The sequence below is a fragment of the Carcharodon carcharias genome, chromosome 1, assembly GCF_017639515.1.
Source record: "Carcharodon carcharias isolate sCarCar2 chromosome 1, sCarCar2.pri, whole genome shotgun sequence".
In the NCBI taxonomy this organism is placed as follows: Eukaryota; Metazoa; Chordata; class Chondrichthyes; order Lamniformes; family Lamnidae; genus Carcharodon; species Carcharodon carcharias.
The window spans coordinates 77,884,762-77,908,436 of record NC_054467.1 but is presented as its reverse complement, the minus strand read 5'-3'; the positions used below and the strand labels follow the sequence as shown (position 1 = coordinate 77,908,436).

Genomic DNA, 23,675 nt, shown 5'->3' with positions numbered 1-23,675 from the left:
GGAAGAACAGCACTATGGAACCTGGAGTGTGGATTTGAACAGATAAGAGGAGGTCTGAACTTGGTGCATTCATTTGGATAGCCAGGATACCCCTTTAGCGAGGTAAGGTACTGCTTTGGATGTGGTCCTGGGCCATCTTTGGGAGAGGTAAGGCATCCTTTGGGATTGTTAAAAGCGAACATGATTACGTACCTTTTTATCACAAAATCATTGGAACTGTCAAGCTGTCAAAGAGCTGTCTAGCTGTCTAGGAACTGCTTATGTGCTGTCCAGCTGTCAAGGAACTGTCCAGATGTGAAGGAGCTATCCAACTGTCAAGGAACTGTCAGCTGTTAAAGAGCGGTCCAGCTCTTATCAATTCACACTTAAGATGATTTTGGGTGTTTTGTAATAAGGAAAGATAAACTGATAAACTGGCTAAGGATCCGAGGAGAGTTGGCATGGAGGAGGTAAGAGCAAAGGGTGGTGGGTGTAGGGCATGGGCTGGCACTAAATTGGCATGGGGGTATGGTTGCAATGGAGGGCACTAAGTTGGCATATGGGGTAAGTAGGCCATGGGGGCTGGGTGGAGTTCATGAGTTGGCATAGATTAGCATAGATGGGCATAGGGAGTGAGTAAGGGGGTGAGGGGTGAAAGCTGGAGGGAAGTTTTTAGTTTTATTATATTTTTATTTACGTAAATACATTGCCGGAGCACAGAGGCACAGAGGCAGGCCTTGCGCCCAGCCCACCTCTGTACCCAGCAGCCTGCACATTCCTTTTGGGGTCACCTGCCCCAGCTCCTGTTTCAGCTCGCAACCCAACCCACCAGCTACCCCCCCACCCACCTCAGAACTGAAAATCTGAACTGCAGGCGGACATTTGCCCAGTATCACCTCATAGATGTCTGTGTTGTAAACGTCTATGAGTCTATCACCTGACTTGGCAAACCCAGTCGAGGGATGAAAATCTGGGATTCTGTTTCTTTCCCCATGCTGCCAGACCTGCCGAAAATTTACAGCATTTCCTATTTTTATTTCAGCGCCACCTATAGACATAACGTGCAGCTGATAACTGTGGATGCTTTTCCAACAGAAAGATCTCCGTGCACAGACTGACAGAGCTTTTCCATTTATTTGGAAATGGAATATTACAACTCACTCAGCAATTTTATAATAGACATATCACGATTAAATATTATGAGACATATAGTGCATTTTGTATCATTTACCATTGCTCACAAATAATAGTGTGGTCAACATTGAGGTAATGTTTGGTGTAATGTTTGTGAAGTGGACTGCAAATCCGTTCACTATATTAAACATAATGGAGCTGTATTCATTTCATGAATGGCATGCATCAAAATAGTAGACTATCAAAAAACAAAATGTGTGATATGAATAAAAGCAAGTGATGTCATTGAACCATAGAAAAGTTACAGCACAGAAGGAGGCCATTCAGCCCATCTTGTCCATGCCAGCCCGAGATCACCTAGGTGCCTTTTCTAATTCCACCTTCCTGCACCCGGCCCATAGCCCTGCAGCTTACAGCACTTGAGGTGCAGATCCAGGTACTTTTTAAAAGAGTTTAGAGTTTCTGCCTCTACCACCAACTTGGGCAGCGAATTCCAGACACCCACAACTCTGCGTAAAAAAGTTCTTCCTCATGTCCCCCCTACACCTTCTGCTACTTATCTTGAACCTATGTCCCCTGGTTCTAGAATTCTCCACCAAGGGAAACAATTTTATCCTGTCCACTCTATCTATTCCCCTCATAATTTTGTACACAAATGATGTTAATGGACATAAGATAACACAACCCAATAATAATTAATAATGATCTTGTACAGCATGGAAAACTAAGTCCATGTAGATGTCAGAAATAAAAGAGACAATCATCCCTATGATCTCCCAAATTATTATTTCTCACTCAACTTATGGTATATCTTCGACATTTGAAGAAAAGGCTTTTCTTTTATTGATGAAAGCAGCTCTCATCTTTACTACCTGAAAAATGGGATGTTCTAAAGCTTCAGCATCTCGCCAAACTTACCAGTGGAGTGGGTAGCCTGGAAACCTTTCCTTTGTACAGATGCATCTGAAACAAATCTGATAAACATCTTGTTTCCAGTAGAGATGACAGGAGCTGGTATGATGCTGCCACAGAATCGTCCCAGAATTGCAAATTTATCAGTCTCTCCGTCAAACACTTCTAGATGATCGTAAGCACATTCCTGGTGTTGTTCAATCTCAAATTCATTGAAAGTCTAGAAAACAAAAACATAACTGACTGTGGAATATCTCCTCCTGACATACATTTATTGTGCTGTATACATTTTAGCATGCTTATTAATATCTGGATCAACCACCAAGAAGGGAAATGACATTGGTTGGGGTTTGATAGTCAGGAAGAATTCTTGATTTCAGTGAAATGTTGATGGAGACTTTAACCAATTTTTTGTTTTAGTTTCACAGTTTTTACACCAGTGACTCAAGCAGTGAATTGCAGACCTTGATCATAAAAGAAGCAATATGCTGCTTTGCACCTAAGTATGTAACCTAATCTTTAAAGAGCAAGGTTCTAAGGGCTGGATTTAATGCAGTCCGTCACAGTGGCAACCATGGTGACACTTAATTGCAGGAGAGGCTCCGAGTTAATCTCCCAATGGAAAGGGAACCTTCCACGGTTAAGTAGGAAGGCAGAAGGGGCTAATGTAGGATTCCTGGCCACTGGTGACAGGATGTCAATTAGGCTCATTGATGAGCCAATCAACACCCATTATTCCTGAGGTCACTGCAATTTAGTGGTGCCTCAGGGGTTTACAAGCGTCACATGGCTTTCCCATGCCCTTGGAAGGCTGTTCAGCCAACAGCAGCCTCCTGGGGTGGGGGTTCTTCTTTGTCAGGCATTCTCCCGTTGGGCTGCCCCTGATGTTTCCCGACCAGTTGATGAGACGCTCGTTGGCCCCACAAAATCCAGCACTGAATGTGAACATAAGATTTCATATTTTATGAGGCAAACTAGTAACCTATAATATTGATGACACTGCCCAGTACCTGACTTCAGATAACCTCATGTTCTGGGGCATCTTGTAGGATGTTTTACTGAGATAACACAGATGTAATATACATCCAATCAGGTTGCGAGCTTCCATCACGTAACTTATTAATAGACAATTGCTAGTTTCCCAGATATTTGCTATGCAGCACACTGACCTGCTCAACAAATAGATAAGTAATGAGCAGGCTTTGTGTAATTTAACCTTTACAGCAAGATTTAATGAAATCTCTTTGAACATCCTTTGTGGTGAACCAATGACCTTTTGGGATTTTAAAAGTTTAAGATTCAACCACTGTACTTAAGCAAAAAGAGATTTTTCAAAATTCATTTGTGGGATGTGAGCATCACTGGCTAGGTTAGCATTTATTGCCCATCCTTAATTGCCCTTGAGAAGGTGGTGGTGAGCTGCCTTGTTGAACCACTGCAATCCATGTGGTGTAGGTACATCACAATGCGTTAAGGAGGGAGTTCCAGGATTTTGACCCAGTGACAGTGAAGAAACGGCGATATATTTCCTAGTCAGGATGGTTAGTGATTTGCAGGGGAACTTCCAGGTCATGGTGTTCCCATCTATCTGCTGCCCTTCTTCTGGATGGTAGTGGTCGTGGGTTTGGAAGGTGCTGTCTAAGGAGCCTTGGTGAATTGGCCTAGGCACTGGAATCGACAATGGCAAACTCAGCTCTGTCGACCCTGCACAGTCCTCCTTCCTAACATCTGGGGGCTAGTGCCAAAACTGGGAGAGCTGTCTCACAGACTAGTCAAGCAGCAGCCTGACATAGTCACCCTCATGGAATTATATCTTAATGATAATGCCCCAGACACCACCATCACCATCCCTGGGTATGTCCTGTCCCACCAGCAGGACAGACTCAGCAGAGGTGGCGGCACAATGGTGTACAGTTGGGAGGGAGTTGCCCTGGGAGTCCTCAGCATCAACTCCAGACCCCGTGCAGTCTCATGGCATCAGGTCAAACATGGGCAAAGAAACCTTCTGCTGGTTAGCACATAGCACGCTCTCCTCAGCTGATGAATCAGTGCTCCTCCATGCTGAACAACACTTGGAAGAAGCACTGAGGGTGGTAAATGGGGCAGTGGGATTCATTTAGTAAAGTACCAGCTCAGACACAATGGGGTAGAGCTTCATCTTCACCACCTGTGCAGTAATCTGGTGGAGTGGATTGCCTGCCCTTTATCAAGCTTGTCTAATTACTGCTCAATGGTAAAGATGTAAATCTATCCCGCTGTGCTGCAGGCATTTGTGATTCTACAGTATTTAACCCTTGCTTTCTGAAAAAAATGTAATTGCTATTTATATTTGGTGATTCTTATGAGGATTTTCTCCAGCACTTAGGTTTAAGCATAAGAATTCTAATGTTTTATCTTTAGTGCTGCAGCCAGTAGGTAAACGGTCATAGCTGGAGACCAGAATGGTCCTTATGTTTAAATTGACTGTTCTCAATTTAGTCTAGAGGCTAATCTAGATGCTTTCTGCACTTTAAATAATTGAGAAAATTAAGCTTCCTTGCAAAACGGTGCCAAATTGCTCTCCAAATCATTTATTTTTAGAAAATCTAACTACTCATTCATGGTTGAGCAATTTTCATATCAAGGATTTAGCCTGAAGTCACATTTCCAAATAGAATAACTCATGCATCTGCAAGCTGATTTGCAATAACAAATGGCTATTCTCATCTTGCAATATAGCATGTCATGTTCTTCTTTTCTGCATACATACTGTCCACACCAGGGTCAACATTTTCGAGCAGACAGAGAGGCTCTCTGTCTTAGCAAAAATAGCAGCAGAGGTCCAGATCCAGCAGTCCCACTCCCCGAAACTAGTCCCCACCATTTTTGCAGGCGGGAATGGGGGCAGGTTCTAATGTGCGCATCCATGGTTTATGAAGGCAACTGCACAGGTTAAAGTGAAGCTGCCTCAGCCAGATCAGATTTTCATGAGTGGGAGGTCCAAAACATAGCTTCTGCACTTTGGACCTGCTAGGAGAAGGTCTAAAGCTGCCTGAGTTCTTTGGAGAAGTACAATACTCTTTTGGAGAGGTAAGGCACCCTTTTACATATGGTCTCGGGACACCTTGGGAAGAGGTCAGGTGCCCTTTGGGATTGTTAAATGAGCTTGTGTAAAATATGCATAAATTCATTAGAAATGTCAAGCTCATTGGAACTGTCAATCTGTTAAGGCATTTAAATGTCCTGCTCTTCAAATATTTTTAAAAATTGTCCGCAGTGTTAGTGCCGCATGATTGATGTCAAAACCTATCATTATCACAGTGGAGTGCCTGTGAGTTTACAGTTTCACTGACAGCTAAATGTTTATGAACAATACAAATGCTTGTTTTCATAAGGGATTAAAGGAGGTTAAATGTAATGAATGGTTTTTTATCAATTAGAGTGTATTTTGTGAAATAGTGCTTTCATCAATAGCCACTTAAGAACTTCATTAATCTCAGCATGAGTCCTGAGATCTGTCCATGGGGGATCCTGGGTGAGTTGGCATTGTAGGCGTAAGGGCAAAGGCTGGTGGGTGGGGGGCATAGGTTGGTATGAGCTGGCACTAAGTTGGCATGGGGCTATAAAGGGCCATGGGGTGGTTGTAGGGGCATAGGCTGGCATGGAGGGTACGAGGGCCCATGGAGGTGGGTGGAGGGGCATAGGTGGACATTGAAGAAATGAGAGGCCATGAGGGATGGGTGGGGGGGGCATAAGGTGACATGGGTTGGCATGGATGGGACATGGGAAGTGTTGGGGTGGGGAGGGGGGGGGGTGGGGGTGGTTGGGGTGAGAGCTAGAGAGATGTTTTTCTTTCATACATTTTTTGATATCTTCAGCAAAATGCCAGAACACTGAAGCAGGCCTTTTGTCCAGTCTGTCTTCGCACCCAGCAGACTCGGAACTCTTTCCAGGGTTGCCCACCACAACTCCAATTTTCAAACACCCCCACACCGGAAATCGGAACTTGTGGGGTACTTTTTCCAGGTTAGGTTTGTGGAGCCAGGAATTGTTCCGACACTGCTCCCATTCCAGGAGCGAAAATTCAGGCCTAAGTTTATCAGTTTGGTTTTACTCAGTCAAAAGCCAAAATGCCTACTGGGAGTTGGTTTCATCTCCTGGCCTTAGGAGTTGAGCCCAACACAAATGGATAAAGTGAAGATTTCCTCTCTCTGTTGTCTGTAAAATTTCAGTATGAACGAATTTAGACAGTCTCAACCCTTTATGCTACATAACGGCCCGGAACAGAAAAATAACTATGAAAAGCTAGTGGACAAGTACAAAAATTAATTAAAAAGACTAATGAAATGCTGCCCTTTATCTCAATGGGGCTGGAATACAAAGAGTGGAAGTTACGATATAATTATATAAAATTCTGGTTTGAACCCATCTGGAGAACAGCATTCAGTATTAAGTATTTCAATTTAGTTAGGATATGTTGGCCTTGGAGTGGATACAGTGCAGATTCACCAGAATGATACCAAGCTAAAAGGGTTAAGGCCAAGAGGACAGGTTGCATAGACTAGGCTTGTATTCCTTTGAGTATAGAAGATTAAGGGGCCAGCTAACTGAGGTGTTTAAGATGATTAAAGGATTTGATAGGGAAAACAAGATAAACTATTTCCTCTTAATTGAGAACTCCAGAAGAGACAAAATGTTAAAATTAGAGTTAAGCAGTTCCAGGGAGATGTCAAGAAACATTTCTTTTCAATAAGGGTAAGTGGAAATCTGAAACTCGCTCTCCCCCAAAAGATTGTTGAGGTTAGGAGCAGAATTTTCTGTGGCCACTGGCATTGGGCGTTTTTGGAGATGTGAGTGGATAATATGGCGAGAAGGCCAAAAATCGGTTTCAGGCCATCGTGAAACTAGTTTGTAATCGTCTGCTCTGCCTGTCAATGGCAGGTCATGTTCCCACCGTCGGGAACTTCATTGTAATACATCTGCCTATCGTTATAAGCCCAGCTCACCAGAATCACCCATCCATGCTGGAGCTTGTGAGCATGTCGGCATGCTTTCACAACAGCATATAAAGTGTGTACCTGGTGAGCTGCACTTAGAGGCGAACTCGGAGGTGAGTGCACAGTGACTTATGCAGCATTCACGAGGGTTGGACCTCAAGGTTGAGGTGCCGTGGGTTCAGGTGAGGGGACAGGCAAGTTGCTTTTTCCTGGCTGGCTGACAGTGTGGTGCCAGGGCAAGGGCTGCTCTGTAGCTGAGATGAGATGTGGGGGGGCAAGGGTTGCACTGTAGTTGAGGCAAGTTGGGTGGGTGATGCAAGGGCTGCCTTGCGGTTAAGGGGTGGGTGACGAGTGTGGTGAGGGTTGCTTTGATGGTAGTGCACAAGCATGTGTTGGGGTGGGGGGTGGTGGTGGAAGGAAGCAGCCATGTATTAAGGAAACCTTGTATAAAGTGACCGTTCCTCTGCAGGTGCAGTCACGTTGACATGTTTGGAGTCAGGTGTCTAGCTTATCTGTCCACTGAGGTAACACAAAGGCATGAAAGTGTCACCAAATGCTCCAGTGCTTTTCATCCCTCAAGCACAGAGAGCAAACTAATGAGCATTTGAGTGGACTGCAGAACAATTGAATGACTGAGCATGTTGTACAATCTCCTTGCGAAAGCTGGCCATGGAGCAAACTCTGGTAGAGGAGCTCCCAGCCCCTTGCAATGTCATCATTCTAGTTTGGACCAGTCTCCCCCATGGTTCAAGCTAACAGTGCAGCCTTGCAGCACGGGTTAGGAGAATACCTGCACCTGATCTGAGAGCACAACATGCAATCCGATGGGCAAAGCTGCTGCCAATCGTTCAGGTGGAATGGGGCAGAATTTTGGGTAGCCATGTATCTCCTCACCGCATGGTGTCATCATCCTCCATAGATCTAGCTGCTACAAGGGCCTCCTGAGCGCACCTGCCTCGCCTGGCCAGTACGAAATCCTCATCACCGTCATCCTTGCCTTCGAAGACCTCCTCACTCTCCTCCTCCATCTCATCCTCAGCCAGCTCCTCTCCCCTTTGAGTGCTAGGTTGTAGGTGCAGTTTTGGTGATACTGGTTCTCGAGTGGTGACCAGCATCCAAGTGGTGATCAGCACTCTCTGGGATGTGTTAAAGGGCCTTCAGGCTTAACCAAGAGATGTTCTTAGTGCGACCATGCTAACCCATGTGTCTCTCTCCTTCATCCTGCAGGAGGAGTGCATCAGGAACATGGAGCCTGGTGAATTAGTTGTATGCGTCATGGCTTACAGAGAGCAAAGACTAAGAAGGAGACAACGACAGAGGTGCCTGGCTGGGCAGAGGGAGGAACAGCACCTTCAGGAAGGAGGCACAGCTGCGACTTCCACAGACGTCACTGAGGAGCCACAACGAGCCATCACTGGTTGGTGCCCAGCTGCACTCAGGGTCTACAGATGCCTTCTTCTATCCCAGATGACCAAGAACCAGTATCACCAAAGACTGCACCTACAACCTAGCACTCAAAGGGGAGAGGAGCTGGCTGAGGATGAGATGGAGGATGTGAGTGAGGAGGTCTTTGAAGGCAAGGATGACGGTGATGAGGATTTCTTACTGGCCAGGCGAGGCAGGTGTGCTCAGGAGGCCCTCGGAGCAGCTAGGATGATGACACCATTCAGTGAGGAGATACCATAGATAACATTCACAGATGCCTGACTCCTGTCTGGCTGAGGGCAGCTAGCTTGCGCTCTGTGATCAGGGTCATATCATAGAGACCCAGCTGCGAAACTTTAAATGCACCTGATCCTTTGTCAGCCTTCAGCACCTGATCCCTTCAGGAACACAGCGTCACTGGTCACAGATGCTGAAGAGATGGGGAGCCAGCTCCACCTCAAAGGTGCTGAGAGCACACAGAGAGAATGATGGAACTCTCTGACGCCTGCCCATGACATTCTGGCAACAATGACCAGCACCATCGAGGTGCAGGCATCACTAATGTGTCCAGTGAGTGTGAAGCCGGGCCATCACTTTGGTCTGAAGGCTGCTCAAAGCACAGGGAAGAGGTCCAGCACTGAAACACCTCCATTTATCTTCTGCAGGAACCAAGGTTTCACATCTGGGTGACACCAACACTGCTTTTCAGAACAAGGAGACATACTTGGGAGTTTATTTACAATAGTGAACATTATGTATAAGTGATTAACACCCTTGCCCAGGCTGTGCAACTACATCCTCTTAACCTTCCTAACCCTGCTGCTACACCTTCGTGCTCCCCGACATCCAAAGCGGAGGTGGAGGCAGCCTGCTATGCCATGTCTATGATGACCTTGACAGGCGTCCTCTGAAGGGCCGAGATCTGGAGGGCCCCGGCCTGCTTTCGGGGTTCTGCTATGTAGCAGCGGCTCCCTCCTCGGCCTGCAGAGCTGGAGCTGTGGGGGTCACAGGAAGAGGGAAGTTTGGTGGGCTGGACACTCCCAGAGTCACCTGGGTGGATGGCCCTGAGGTGTGCACCTGCCAATCCTCCTCCCTATGTGTGCCCGAGGGCCCTTGGCTGACTTGACTCCTTGAAGAGAAGGGGGAGCTGGAGCGACACCGAGCTGCCTGTACCCCTCTTGGGTTGACACCGCTGGAGACCAGCAGTGGCGTCAACGATGGAGTTCAGCCCGTGCAGCAGTGCAGGACCAATGCCCTAGACCAAGGTCTCCAATGGCAACTACCATCCTAGCAGTGCTGACCTTGGTGATTTGGCAGGCCGGCATTATCACCTCAGGCTGAAGGCAGACAGACTCCTCCATTGTGCCTTGCAATCTGAGGAGTGCAGCAGACATCCCTTCCTGATGTTCCCAAGCTTGCCTTTGCTGCTCCAACAACTGAGGTATGACCAAGTCCAGAGGCTTGCTATCTAGCTCAACAGATTTCTGGCCTCGAATAGTCCTCTGAATGTCAAGGAAATCCCTGCCACCACCTGCTATGGATCAGACAGTGAGGTATGCTCACCAGATTGTGACCCTAAGGTTACTCATGAACTAGGTCCCACTGTGACATGTGTATCTGCATTGGTGAAGGGTGTGGGTGAGCGCTGTGATGGATCTTCAATGAGGGTGCCTTCAGATACTTCTACCGAGATGTCTTTGGGGCTTGATTGAAGGCACTGGGTCATCACTCGGGTGTTTCCCAGATATGCCCGCGAAAGCAAGGAGAGATAATTAGTGCATGGCCTGTGAAACAGGACACACCACTCACAGCATGGTTGTCTTATGGATGTTGCACTGCTGGATCCTCACTTGGTAGAAAACCACCGACCTCACCGTCAGCACAGGAACCATACAGATCTTCACCGGCCAGCTGGATGACTCTGCTTTCAAAGTCATGAGGAACTTGATTTCAGGAATTTCTCCACCAGTCTGCTACCTCTCCCTCTTGTTGTGTGCCATCTTGTCCTGCATGAATACAGATGGGGAGAGTGTAAGCAGGATTCCTGCCAGGCCAGATAATAAGTATGCCTTGCATGTGTGGGTGATGAGTGATCCCACGGACAGATGAGGACAAGGAAGATGTGTGTGAGAGAGTGAATGGTGATGTCCCTTGAACTGGCAGTGAGTGAGATCACTGTGGATGTGTGACAGGTTTGTGATTGTGTGAGTTGAGAGTGATGAGAAGAGCGACTTACCCTGGCAGAATGGAGGAGATCAGTCATCCTCTTGTGGCACTGACTATTGCTGCCGCCACCTCCCAAGCCAGAATGCTGATGCTGTTGACCCTCCTGCAGCTAGAGTGGAGGTAGAGGACATCACAGTGACATGACGTCCAAAAGGCGCTCGAGGGACACATCACTAAACTGGGAAGCTGTAGTTTTCTTGCCTTTTGGGGATACATCTTCTTTGCAGCAGTCATGGACCAGGAGCACTGAGAGGTGTGCACATGGCTGCACTTTAAATATGGTACCTGGTGTGAGGAAGCGGTGAGGTGATAGTGTGGCGGGCAAATGAGAGCCTGCCCACCATCGAAACGGCATGTTTCCTGGGAAGGCATGATTAATGAGGCGGGATTGGGACGATATGATGTGAAAAGCCGCCATTGCGGCCGGAGGGAAAAATGTTCCTTTTCCCGCCAGCCACCTCACTTGGTGCAAATCTGGGATGATTCCACTGTAGGTCAATTGAAAATTTCAAAGCTGAGACTTATAGATTTTTGTGTGGCAAGGGTATCAAGGGATATGAAACCAAGGCAGGTATATAGAGAAAAGATGCAGATTGGCCATGATCTAATTAAATGCTGAAACAGGGTTAAGGGGCTAAATGTCCTACTCTTGTTCCTATTGTGAGACCCTCAAGAAATCATACCCCTCTTTTTTTATGTATCACTTTGTTTTTCAATGTTCTGGTTTAATATGTATTTTGTTGCAAATATACCCTCTGTTGGCTTTTTCCCATAAAAGTCAATTTACAACCAAACACACTCTGAGAAACAATGGACCAGTCTACTCAGGAGCAGGAGAGATTGAGCTCTGAAGTAGCTATCTTATGATACTTCAAGCAATACACGTATCATGTTCTTTTAGGTAAGATGATATATTTCTATTTATAAATTGTTGCATAACCAAGCAATGAAAGATGCTTACTTGAGACAAAAGTTTGACTACGTTTAAGATGTTAAAGACAGTTGTTAACTTATGATTCACGTTGACTTTATTTAGATAAGCTGAATTACTCTATGCATTGAGCCAAATTATGATTTAATTATTTCCAATAAATGAATCAGCAAAATGGTGAGGCGAACCTTTACAACCAATTTTGAGCAAATTCTCCCACATACACAGTGAAGGATTCCTTCACATTTGCAAAGATCAGGCAGGACTTGCATATCGATACCAATGCTGTATCCATGTGCTCATTTGACATTGCTAGCGTGTTCACCAATATTCCACTTAAGGAAGCCATAGATATTTGCGCTGCAGCACTATATCATGGCGATCTGGACCCACCACCATTGCGTAAATCAGTATTCATTCAACTTGTGAAAACAGCAACTTGCGCATTTGTGTTCAGTTTTAATGATACCATGTATGCCCAAAAAGATGACATTGCCATGGGATCCGCTCTAGGCCCAGCTCTTGCAAACATCTTTGTTGGGCTCCATGAGAAACGCATCTTCGATGAAATGACAACTAACCTGTGACCACTTGCATATTTCCAATATGTGGATTATACGTTTGCTATATTTAAATCTGCAGCTGCATGTAACAATTTCCTTACATGTCTTAATGGGCTCCATCATGCGCTCGAATTCACCTTTGAAATAGAGCAGTCAAATGACCTCTCTTTCCTTGGTGTACCAGTTGAGAAATCTGCCAAGGGGTTTCTACCATGGCCTACCACAAGCCTATCTTCACTGGTCAACATGCATGTATGTCAACATCCTGAAGGTTATCATTGATCAGAAACTGAACTGGATTAGCCACATAAATACCTTAGCTACAAGAACAGGTCAGAGACTAGGAATCCTCCTGACTCCCCAAAGCCTGTCCACCATCTACAAGGCACAAGTCAGGAGTGTGATGGAATACTCTCCACTTGCCTAGATGGGTGCAGCTTCAACAACACTTAAGAAGCTTGACACCAAAGCAGCCCCCTTGATCGGCACCCCATCCACAAACATTCACTCCCTCCACCACCAACGTACAGTAGCAGCAGTGTGTACCATCTACAAGATGCACTGCAGGAACTCACCAAGTCTCCTTAGACACCACATTCCAAACCCACAACCACTACCATCTAGAAGGGCAAGGGCAGCAAACACATGGGAACACCACCACCTGGAAATTCCCCTCTAAATCACTGATCATCCTGACTTGGAAATATATTGCCGTTCCTTCACGGTCCCTGGGTCAAAATCCTAGACCTCCCTCCTAAACAGCACTGTGGGTATACCTACACCACATGGACTGCAGCGGTTCAAGAAGGCAACTCACCACCACCTTCTCAAGGGTAATCAGGGATAGGCAATGAATGCTGGCCTAGCCAGTGATGCCCACATCCCATAAATGAATAAAATATTTTGTGCAGTTCCATGCACCAAAGGAATAGCCTTAACAGGAACCTCATAAATAGGGCCCGAGCCATTTGCTCACCATGCAAACTTTATGCCAAAATATGGTGCATCAAAGGCATTCGGTGGGAAAATGGCTATCCTGAGCAGATCACTTTGCGCTATGTATTACGCAAACTCATGAACGGGCCTAAGGCCATCACTTTCGGCCCTGAAAAGTGCCCAGTCTACCTCATCTTGCTCTTCCAGGGTCATCTATCTCAAAAATTTGAGCAACAGGTGTTTTATGCTGCTACTATGCAGTATCAACACAAGTGGTATTGGCCACTAACAGGATGCTGTCATCAAGCCAAAAAGACATTCTGCCTATCACACAAATGAGTAATATGGTATGTGAATTTTAGTGCCAGTGCGATGCTAGGTATGTAGGCTGTACATTCCAAAGACTGGTGGATTGTATCAAACAGTATGTTCCTTCCACTCTTTCGCAATGGGCAAGATACAAACTGTACCCAACCAGCGTGTGCTTGCAAAACTCAAAACACTGTGTCCAACATTAGATGTGATTCCATGATTGGATGACATTTGCTAAATATTCCTCAGTGTGCTAAGAATTATGCTGACAACCAATTGAAGACCATCAGTCAGGCTCGTAGTGTGGTGCATTTGCCTGTACTGAACTTTACCATCTTCCCCAATATGAAGCTACATATATGAATACACAGGGCCCTGTTCTTTGTAGACAGGAAGAACATGTACACATATTGCACCTGTTTCAGCTAAACAAAATAAGTGACAGCCATTACAAAAACAGAATTACCTGGAAAAACTCAGCAGGTCTGGCAGCATCGGCGGAGAAGAAAAGAGTTGACGTTTCGAGTCCTCATGACCCTTCGACAGAACTTGAGTTCGAGTCCAGGAAAGAGCTGAAATATAAGCTGGTTTAAGGTGTGTGTGTGGGGGGGCGGAGAGATAGAGAGACAGAGAGGTGGAGGGGGTTGGTGTGGTTGTAGGGACAAACAAGCAGTGATAGAAGCAGATCATCAAAAGATGTCAACGACAATAGTACAATAGAACACATAGGTGTTAAAGTTAAAGTTGGTGATATTATCTAAACGAATGTGCTAATTAAGAATGGATGGTAGGGCACTCAAGGTATAGCTCTAGTGGTTTTTTTTTTAATAATGGAAATAGGTGGGAAAAGGAAAATCTTTATAATTTATTGGAAAAAAAAAAGGGGGAAACAGAAAGGGGGTGGGGATAGGGGAGGGAGCTCACGACCTAAAGTTGTTGAATTCAATATTCAGTCCGGAAGGCTGTAAAGTCCCTAGTCGGAAGATGAGGTGTTGTTCCTCCAGTTTGCGTTGGGCTTCACTGGAACAATGCAGCAAGCCAAGGACAGACATGTGGGCAAGAGAGCAGGGTGGAGTGTTAAAATGGCAAGCGACAGGGAGGTTTGGGTCATTCTTGCGGACAGACCGCAGGTGTTCTGCAAAGCGGTCGCCCAGCTTACGTTTGGTCTCTCCAATGTAGAGGAGACCACATTGGGAGCAACGAATGCAGTAGACTAAGTTGGGGGAAATGCAAGTGAAATGCTGCTTCACTTGAAAGGAGTGTTTGGGTCCTTGGACGGTGAGGAGAGAGGAAGTGAAGGGGCAGGTGTTGCATCTTTTGCGTGGGCATGGGGTTGTGCCATAGGAGGGGGTTGAGGAGTAGGGGGTGATGGAGGAGTGGACCAGGGTGTCCCGGAGGGAGCGATCCCTACGGAATGCCGATAAGGGGGGTGAAGGGAAGATGTGTTTGGTGGTGGCATCATGCTGGAGTTGGCGGAAATGGCGGAGGATGATCCTTTGAATGCGGAGGCTGGTGGGGTGATAAGTGAGGACAAGGGGGACCCTATCATGTTTCTGGGAGGGAGGAGAAGGAGTGAGGGCGGATGCGCGGGAGATGGGCCGGACACGGTTGAGGGCCCTGTCAACGACCGTGGGTGGAAAACCTCGGTTAAGGAAGAAGGAGGACATGTCAGAGGAACTGTTTTTGAATGTAGCATCATCGGAACAGATGCGACGGAGGCGAAGGAACTGAGAGAATGGGATGGAGTCCTTAAAGGAAGTGGGGTGTGAGGAGCTGTAGTCGAGATAGCTGTGGGAGTCGGTGGGTTTGTAATGGATATTGGTGGACAGTCTATCACCAGAGATTGAGACAGAGAGGTCAAGGAAGGGAAGGGAAGTGTCAGAGATGGACCACGTGAAAATGATGGAGGGGTGGAGATTGGAAGCAAAATTAATAAATTTTTCCAAGTCCTGACGAGAGCATGAAGCGGCACCGAAATAATCATCGATGTACCGGAGAAAGAGTTGTGGAAGGGGGCCGGAATAGGACTGCAACAAGGAATGTTCCACATACCCCATAAAGAGACAGGCATAGCTGGGGCCCATTCTCTCAGATCCTTCGCCTCCGTCGCATCTGTTCCGATGATGCTACATTCAAAAACAGTTCCTCTGACATGTCCTCCTTCTTCCTTAACCGAGGTTTTCCACCCACGGTCGTTGACAGGGCCCTCAACCGTGTCCGGCCCATCTCCCGCGCAACCGCCCTCACTCCTTCTCCTCCCTCCCAGAAACATGATAGGGTCCCCCTTGTCCTCACTTATCACCCCATCAGCCTCCGCATTCAAAGGATCATCCTCCGCCATTTCCGCCAACTCCAGCATGATGCCACCACCAAACACATCTTCCCTTCACCCCCCTTATCGGCATTCCGTAGGGATCACTCCCTCCGGGACACCCTGGTCCACTCCTCCATCACCCCCTACTCCTCAACCCCCTCCTATGGCACAACCCCATGCCCACGCAAAAGATGCAACACCTGCCCCTTCACTTCCTCTCTCCTCACCGTCCAAGGACCCAAACACTCCTTTCAAGTGAAGCAGCATTTCACTTGCATTTCCCCCAACTTAGTCTACTGCATTCGTTGCTCCCAATGTGGTCTCCTCTACATTGGAGAGACCAAACGTAAGCTGGGCAACCGCTTTGCAGAACACCTGCGGTCTGTCCGCAAGAATGACCCAAACCTCCCTGTCGCTTGCCATTTTAACACTCCACCCTGCTCTCTTGCCCACATGTCTGTCCTTGGCTTGCTGCATTGTTCCAGTGAAGCCCAACGCAAACTGGAGGAACAACACCTCATCTTCCGACTAGGGACTTTACAGCCTTCCGGACTGAATATTGAATTCAACAACTTTAGGTCGTGAGCTCCCTCCCCCATCCCCACCCCCTTTCTGTTTCCCCCTTTTTTTTCCAATAAATTATAAAGATTTTCCTTTTCCCACCTATTTCCATTATTAAAAAAAAACCACTAGAGCTATACCTTGAGTGCCCTACCATCCATTCTTAATTAGCACATTCGTTTAGATAATATCACCAACTTTAACTTTAACACCTATGTGTTCTATTGTACTATTGTCGTTGACATCTTTTGATGATCTGCTTCTATCACTGCTTGTTTGTCCCTACAACCACACCAACCCCCTCCACCTCTCTGTCTCTCTATCTCTCCGCCCCCCACACACACACCTTAAACCAGCTTATATTTCAGCTCTTTCCTGGACTCGAACTCAAGTTCTGTTGAAGGGTCATGAGGACTCGAAACGTCAACTCTTTTCTTCTCCGCCGATGCTGCCAGACCTGCTGAGTTTTTCCAGGTAATTCTGTTTTTGAAGTGACAGCCATTTGCTGGTTCATTCCTCAGGGCAGTATTTTGACCAATCAGAATCAAGTTGTCTTGTTTAAATTTCAAACAATGCTTGGCAGTCACCACCAACTAGTGCATTCTCCATGGTAACACCTCTACCAATCAGGGTCCACTTGCCAATCAGCTCTCTCTTCTCATACAGTATAAGTTGTTATTCCTTTTACATTTGGTATTCCTGTGGGTTGTCCTGATGAGTGCACGATGGAAAGCTTTCACAAAGAATGTCTCTTTCTTCAGCAATACTCAAGTTCTGTACTACCAAATGACTATTTCCAATTAGGATAGCCATTACATTTGTAGAGTTCAATACTGGAATACTTGTTTAGTGCCTTGTTTATTATAGTTTAATCTCTATGATTAATGGGACATAGTTTTGAAGTTGAATAAGCCATGAATATAATTATTTTGGTATCAACAGAAGTTTATAATCATTAAATTATTGAAGATAGGTTTACCATTGGAGCTCAGATTATGTGACACTTTGGAGAAAGATCTGTAAAATATTAACACTGCAATGAGTTTGCATTATCGCATCTAATTAGTTGTTTAATGTGTTTGTACTTAGATGAACAATTGAATTATTGTGTAATAAATTGAAGGATGCTCCCTTATGCTACTTCAACCTATACACATTTCCCATTCTTTTGTTTCAGGCAAATACGACGTTCCATCACCCCCTTTTACAACCCCACCCCACCCTCTTTCTGGTTGGGTGCAACAAATTATTCCTAAAAGCAACTCTGTAATCTCAATCAGAGACATCACATGGCTGGCTAGTGTGGGAATGGAAGTGTCTTGCTAGTACAGCTGAGGATATGGCATATCACAAGGACATTCTAATAGGGAATATATGCTGAAGTTGTCTATGCTATTTAAATTTGGGAGTACTTGTTACTGATAGTGTTTGCTTTTGGAAGAAGAAATACTTTTCTGCATTTAATTGGTTTTCTTTTCTGTTGAAGAATTATCACAGATTTGTTTAAGAGAAATACTGGCTTTGTTTAAATAACTGAACATCTGGGGATTATCCTGGAGAAAATGTTCAGCTCAAAAGTGTGAAAGAGTTGAATTAATGTTAACTAAATTAATAAGGTTATTGAAACCCTGGATTTATGGCTGTGTATCAGAGCACCAGATGCAGTAATGTCAACAGAATAAAAAACTTAGTTATGTAGCGCTGTTCACAGTAAAGAACATCTCAGAGGGCTAACAAAACTAAATGGTTAACACTGGGAAACAGTGAATGAACTTAGGAAAGACCAAAGGCGTGGTCAAACAGATGAGTTTTCAGGATGATTTTAAAGGCAGAGAGCAGAGAGATAAAAGCAAAATGTATTTTGGTGGAGATTCCAGAGAGAAGGGATATATTGGCTGAAAAATTAGCTTCCGATGGTGGAATAGGGAACAAGCAGTAATTCAGAACGGAAGGAAAATATATGGGTCATACTGCTGGTTCATTTAATTTTTGTTAAACAGAGTGAGGTGAGCCTGTGCTGTAATTTGTTAAGAGAGATGAGGGATCAGAGTTGAGGGGTGGGGCAGCTATTAATAAGTATGTGGAACTTCGTGAGAGGGAAAGTCAGGCCATGGGATTTTGGATCAGCAGTAATGACCTGTGGCTGCTGGTGTGGAACACAGTGAGGCAAGCATTGACTGGAATTTTACACCCCTCTCTCCAGAAGTGGGCTGGGAGAGAGGGGACATAAAAGTGGGGTATGCCAGGCCCATCGCTTTCCCACCTCTATTGGTGTAGGTGGGGTGCAGCCTGCCTGCCATTAGCCTAATTAATGGTCACTAAATAGTCTGTCCCTGCCGGCGCTGGTATTATACCAGCACTGAGGTTGGTGGGGTGGGGGGAAGGGTGGTGGGGGGTAAGGGCTGCCCCCACACTCCCACTGGAAGACTCTCACCCACCCTCACAAATCTACATCCCCCCAATCTCAGCAGGATTGGCCCCAGCAACCCTGACACCAACTACCTGTGCTCCGGGCCTCTTCCATTGTCGCTGGTCCAGGAACTGATGGAGTCCCAAACCACTCCTGGTGCCACGGTTGATACTGAAGAGCTGCCAGACCTCTGATTAGCTGGCAGCTCTTGGTAGCGGAAACCTGTCTCAGAGAGGTGGAAGCTATGACTTCAGACAACTAATTGACTGAATAACATCAAATTGGGTCATGGCTTCCAGGGCCAATGGTGGCGGGCTCACCCCTGACTTTCCAGCCAGTGGTTGGGGCAACCGCCTCCATGTGTAGTCCTGTCCATTTATCTGTAAGGTCACAACAATATGGCTGAGGATTTCAGCAGCAGTGATGATGAAATAAAAACGAGGATATCAGATGGTCAGAAATGGAAGGATGTGATCTTGATCAGAATTGGGTTGAAACAGGATTGGAGATCAATTCAAGGGTGAATTGTTGGATTCAGCTGGCTGGAGGCATCTGAAAGTATTAATGGAGTCAAAACCAGAGATAAGCAGGTGCTGACAGGAGCAAAATAGAACAGCTTCAATTCCCAGTTTTGAGTTATACGAAGTTGTCAAATGACTAGGACATGATATCAAATTGACAGTTTGATAGTGCAGCAGCATGTAAACTAATGGAAATGGTGTATGTATCAAATAAACTTGTGCTTCCAATGAATATTACTGAGGGATTGCATCCAGATGATGGCAGGAAGGAGAAATACTATAGATACTGAAGGACAAGCGGAATGAGAAAATATGACATCCTTTGGTAGGAGTGGAACTGGAGTGTCAAGGATGTTGATTGTGGAAAGGTGGAGCAGGAAAATGTAATGATCAATAATTTCAATGAAAGAAAAAGTAGTATCAATGAAAGGACAGGAAAAGAATGCCAGAGAGCCTTTAATGGAGTCACATAAAACCTCACTGGTGACTTCATTGTCTTTGCTCAATGGGTAGGTCAGATTGGAACAACTCAAACAGGCAGTGTTGAGAGAAATGAGAAGCTGGAAGGATAGCACTACTGCAATTCAAAAAACTCATAAAACATGAAAAAGTTAACAGGTCAATAGCTTAAAAATGATAGAAGAATCACTGGTAGACTTAAGGTGAGAATAATGACAGTGGAGTTGAAAGGAGTGGGGATGATACCAGATGATAGGTAAAATTTGATGATGTTGAAGAGAATATCAAAAAGGAGAAAATGAAGAGAAACTCTAAAGAATAGAGGCTGGTCAGGCTGAGTTGAAAGGAAGAATGGATGGTGTGAGGGAAGGAGAAGATACAGAGATAGCAGAGCCTATGATCTTAATTTTGGAGATGAAAAAGCTTCAGGCTGGATTTTCCAGAAAGTGCCCTGGAGGATCAGGATATGATTTCTGCCAGCCACCTCAACCCTGCAGTGAGCAAGCCCAATCTGCTGGCTTGGATTTAACTAAGTGGCATTTGCTCCCATTGGAAACTCCTCCAGAAAGATAGAGATCGCCTTCACCAGCTGGGAACATTCAGGTAACGTTGCAACTTGAGAGGAAAAAAGAATGTAAAGGGGAAGAAAAAACCCTGCGGTTGGGAAGTGCTGTTTTCTTTTAGGTCTCTGGCTGGGTCAGATTTAAAATAATGAACATTTAAGACCATCCTCTGCTGTGCTAGAGACTATCGGTACCCGTCTATCAGTCAAAGGAACTGATGAGACTCGCTCCAAATGGGGTCAATTTGTCTGAAGCAGTCTCCCTGGTGGAGCTTACTTACAGAGGTTGGAGAGGGGCAGCTGGCAGCCTCAAAAAAAAAGGGAAAAGTGTTTGTCAGAATCAGAGTAAGATCATTTCACTAATCCTGAGCTCCTGATGGGTAGCTGTGCCCAAAGGAATGCAGTTTGGATTTGGTGAAAGAGGGTGAGGAAGATCATGTGATCTATGAATACCAGCAACCACATGTTTGACAGAATGGCCTGTTTCTGTGCTGTAAATTCTATGAAATTCTATATAGACTGGAGAATTGGTTTTAAAGTTTTGGAGCCTGATCTCCAACCTAGGCGTCCTTTTGAGTGTGCCCCTTCACTGGGAGTTTGGGATTGATGAATTTAGCCTTTAGCTTCACATTTTAGGTTTTAAACTTTTGAGGACAAGTTTAATTAATTAGAAACAGTTGATAAGATTATATGCTCTGAGATATTTTATACCTTAGAACTTAATTCGTTGCAGTTTTGTTTTCACAATGTCAGTCTATCTTTAAGTTTACTGGACAGCTTTTAATATACAGCTGGCCAAATGTATCAAATAATAGATTCTTTGAAAGCTCTCCAAAAAATAATGCACCTCTGATCCTTCCTGATCATGCAGTACAAACTGCTAAAACTAATTTGATGCTGGATCAATAATATTTTATTTGAGAATTATGATATATTGCTTTAGCAACAGACTAAGGATTAAGATGCACCTCATTTTAATAACTGAAAGTAGTAAAATACAACATGCTGTTAATACCACATTTTGAATCTCTTACAGCAATCCCATCTAACCTAATTCTCACTGGAGCCCAGCCAAAACACTAGGGGTTTGCACTCTATATTAATCGTTGCCCTTGAAAAGGAGTTCCACATTCAAATTCTGAATTTACCCAGCATGTGAAAATTGCTTGAAGAAAGTAGTTTATAGGAACCAAAGGGTGGAGTGGCATTAAATGCACTATTCATTTGTCAGAATTAAGAAATATACACTAATCATCAAGCACTCAAAATTGATAGCAATGCATATAATGAGGCAAAATTTTACAGATCGCTTTTAAATGTAGTTTAACGTATGCTATATTTCTAAAGAAATCGGATTAAATTAGGTACACTTTTGGACAAATATATATATTTTTTAAAAACTGGAATATATTTATTGCTATGGTTTTGGTTTTTTTTTTGCTCATCATGGTGACTTATGTCTGCACTGAGAAATATCTGCATCAAACACTCTTAGGTCATAAATGGCATGAGTTATATACACAATAAAGCTCTTTACACTATACCAGTGACAAAAGGAACTTCTTCTATTTTTACAGTAATTGGGAAGGGGGAACTTCTGTTTAACACAGTGCACATGCAACACTCGAAGTTTGTCATTTTAAGCTCCTCATATCACAAGATAAACCAGCCATGTGGGTTCTTTCAATCTCTTGCTGCAACTTCAGTTCTTTACTGCTTTGAAAATACCATTCCTTTCTAAGTGTTATTGTACAGTTTAGTGTTTTATAGATTAAACAGAATTAGCAGGAAGTGCAAAGATTTATGGTATTCCCATTTGTTCTTAATGACAATGACTGTACAGTACTTCATGGCCGAAACAGGGTCCTCTTCAGTTTTACAAAATGGAAAAGCTAAATAAGCATATTGCCTTTTTGATACAGAAACATTTCCCTTCATTTTTAATTGGTGGCAGGAATGGTGGCACACTGGAGAGTTCATGGATGTGGAGACTGCCAATTTTAACTGCAGGACTGCAATAAGATATATGCTCCCAGAGCCCAAACTGACACCTTGCCAGATTCATTACCTGGCCAATGGGTGGGAATGGTAACTTGGTGGTAGAAAACAGCAGATAAAGACCTATGGATGGGAGATTCCTGTGCGATCACGATCAGGGGAGGTTGGGTTTGGGAAGGCCAAAGGTTCCTTGCAAGGTCTGGGGGAAGCACTCCTGCAGAGGTAATTAGAGGTAATTTTTGGAGACTTACCTTAGCCTCTTCTGGCCTTTGGCATCTCCTGTAGTGGCTCTGCTGTCAGGCACAGATAGGCGGGGTTCCCCGGTCTTCAATTTAAATATTGTGTTGTGGTCTCAATGACACTATCGAGCTGTGACTTCTGAATATTAAATCGGCCCCCACCTGCCTTTGCAGGGAACCTTGTTGATGGCACGATTCTATATTAAGAGTTACAAAGACTGGAAATGGCTTCAGTTTAACCCTTTCCTACGCACCTTCACAGTGAGGGAGGGGATTTAAAATTCTAGTCATTATTTTGAGATAGACAGTTTAAGCATTTATGGTTAACTAGTCATTTGGTAGTACAGTACTTGAGTAGTGCTGAAAAAAAGGCATGTCAAAGCTTTTCGTCTTACACTCATCAGGACACTTCGCAAGAATACTAATACTGGGGAAAACAATAATTTATACTGTATGAAAAGAGAGTGCTGATTGGTGGGCAAGTGAACTATGATTGGTAGAGGTGTAGTGGAGAATGCACCAGTGAAAATTTTTTTTCCCCTTTATTGGTATTCTCGTGAAGTGTCTGATGGGTGCAATATGAAAAGCTTCAACATGTTCTTTTTTCAGCAATACTCATTTATGGTTAGCACAGCCATTAAGTAAAATCAGCCCCTGTAACTGATGGAAATATTGAAAGAAGTGCAGTTGGTAGAGTTATCTTTTATAATCAAAAACTTACTATCTTCACTCTGTGGCCAGGAGTTGCTGAGATCTCCCATGTACATTCTTTGCGACTAGGATATTTATCTGGCCAATTGGGACTGGTGATGATACCAGTGGCACTGTAGATCTTGTGTTCACATTCAGCTGAGATGGAAAAAATAGGGCGATTAGTTGTTGAGCAGACTGACAGTATAGCTAAGATCACATTATATAATTAAGCAAGAAGCATTTATTCACAAAGGCATTGTAAAAGGATAAAATATAAACACTAAAATAAGTAATTAATTATCAATATCTGTAGAATGTATTCTGATGTCATGAGAGCAAATGTTTAATAAGAAGCAGGAAATTGGTGTGAGTATTGCATTTAATTAGCTGTAATTATGCCTATGCTGTGTTCCAATAGTCTGTAAGGCATTCAAACATACAAATTAGGTGCAAGAATAGGTCATTCGGCACTTTGAGCCTGCTCAGCCATTCAGTGAGATCTTGGCTGATCTGATTGTAACCTC

General features: G+C 44.6%; 1 protein-coding gene across 2 annotated transcripts in view; it reads right to left on the bottom strand.

The window, feature by feature from the left end:
- LOC121277008 (tolloid-like protein 1) overlaps positions 1 to 23,675 on the bottom strand; it is a 427,048-nt gene that overhangs the window by 18,525 nt on the left and 384,848 nt on the right. For both annotated transcript variants that reach the window (XM_041185854.1, XM_041185863.1), the window contains exons 19-20: positions 23,180 to 23,307; positions 2,032 to 2,245 (exon numbers count right to left, since the gene is read on the bottom strand). In XM_041185854.1, the coding sequence (XP_041041788.1) occupies positions 2,032 to 2,245; positions 23,180 to 23,307 (342 nt within the window). The remainder of the gene's footprint in view (positions 1 to 2,031; positions 2,246 to 23,179; positions 23,308 to 23,675) is intronic.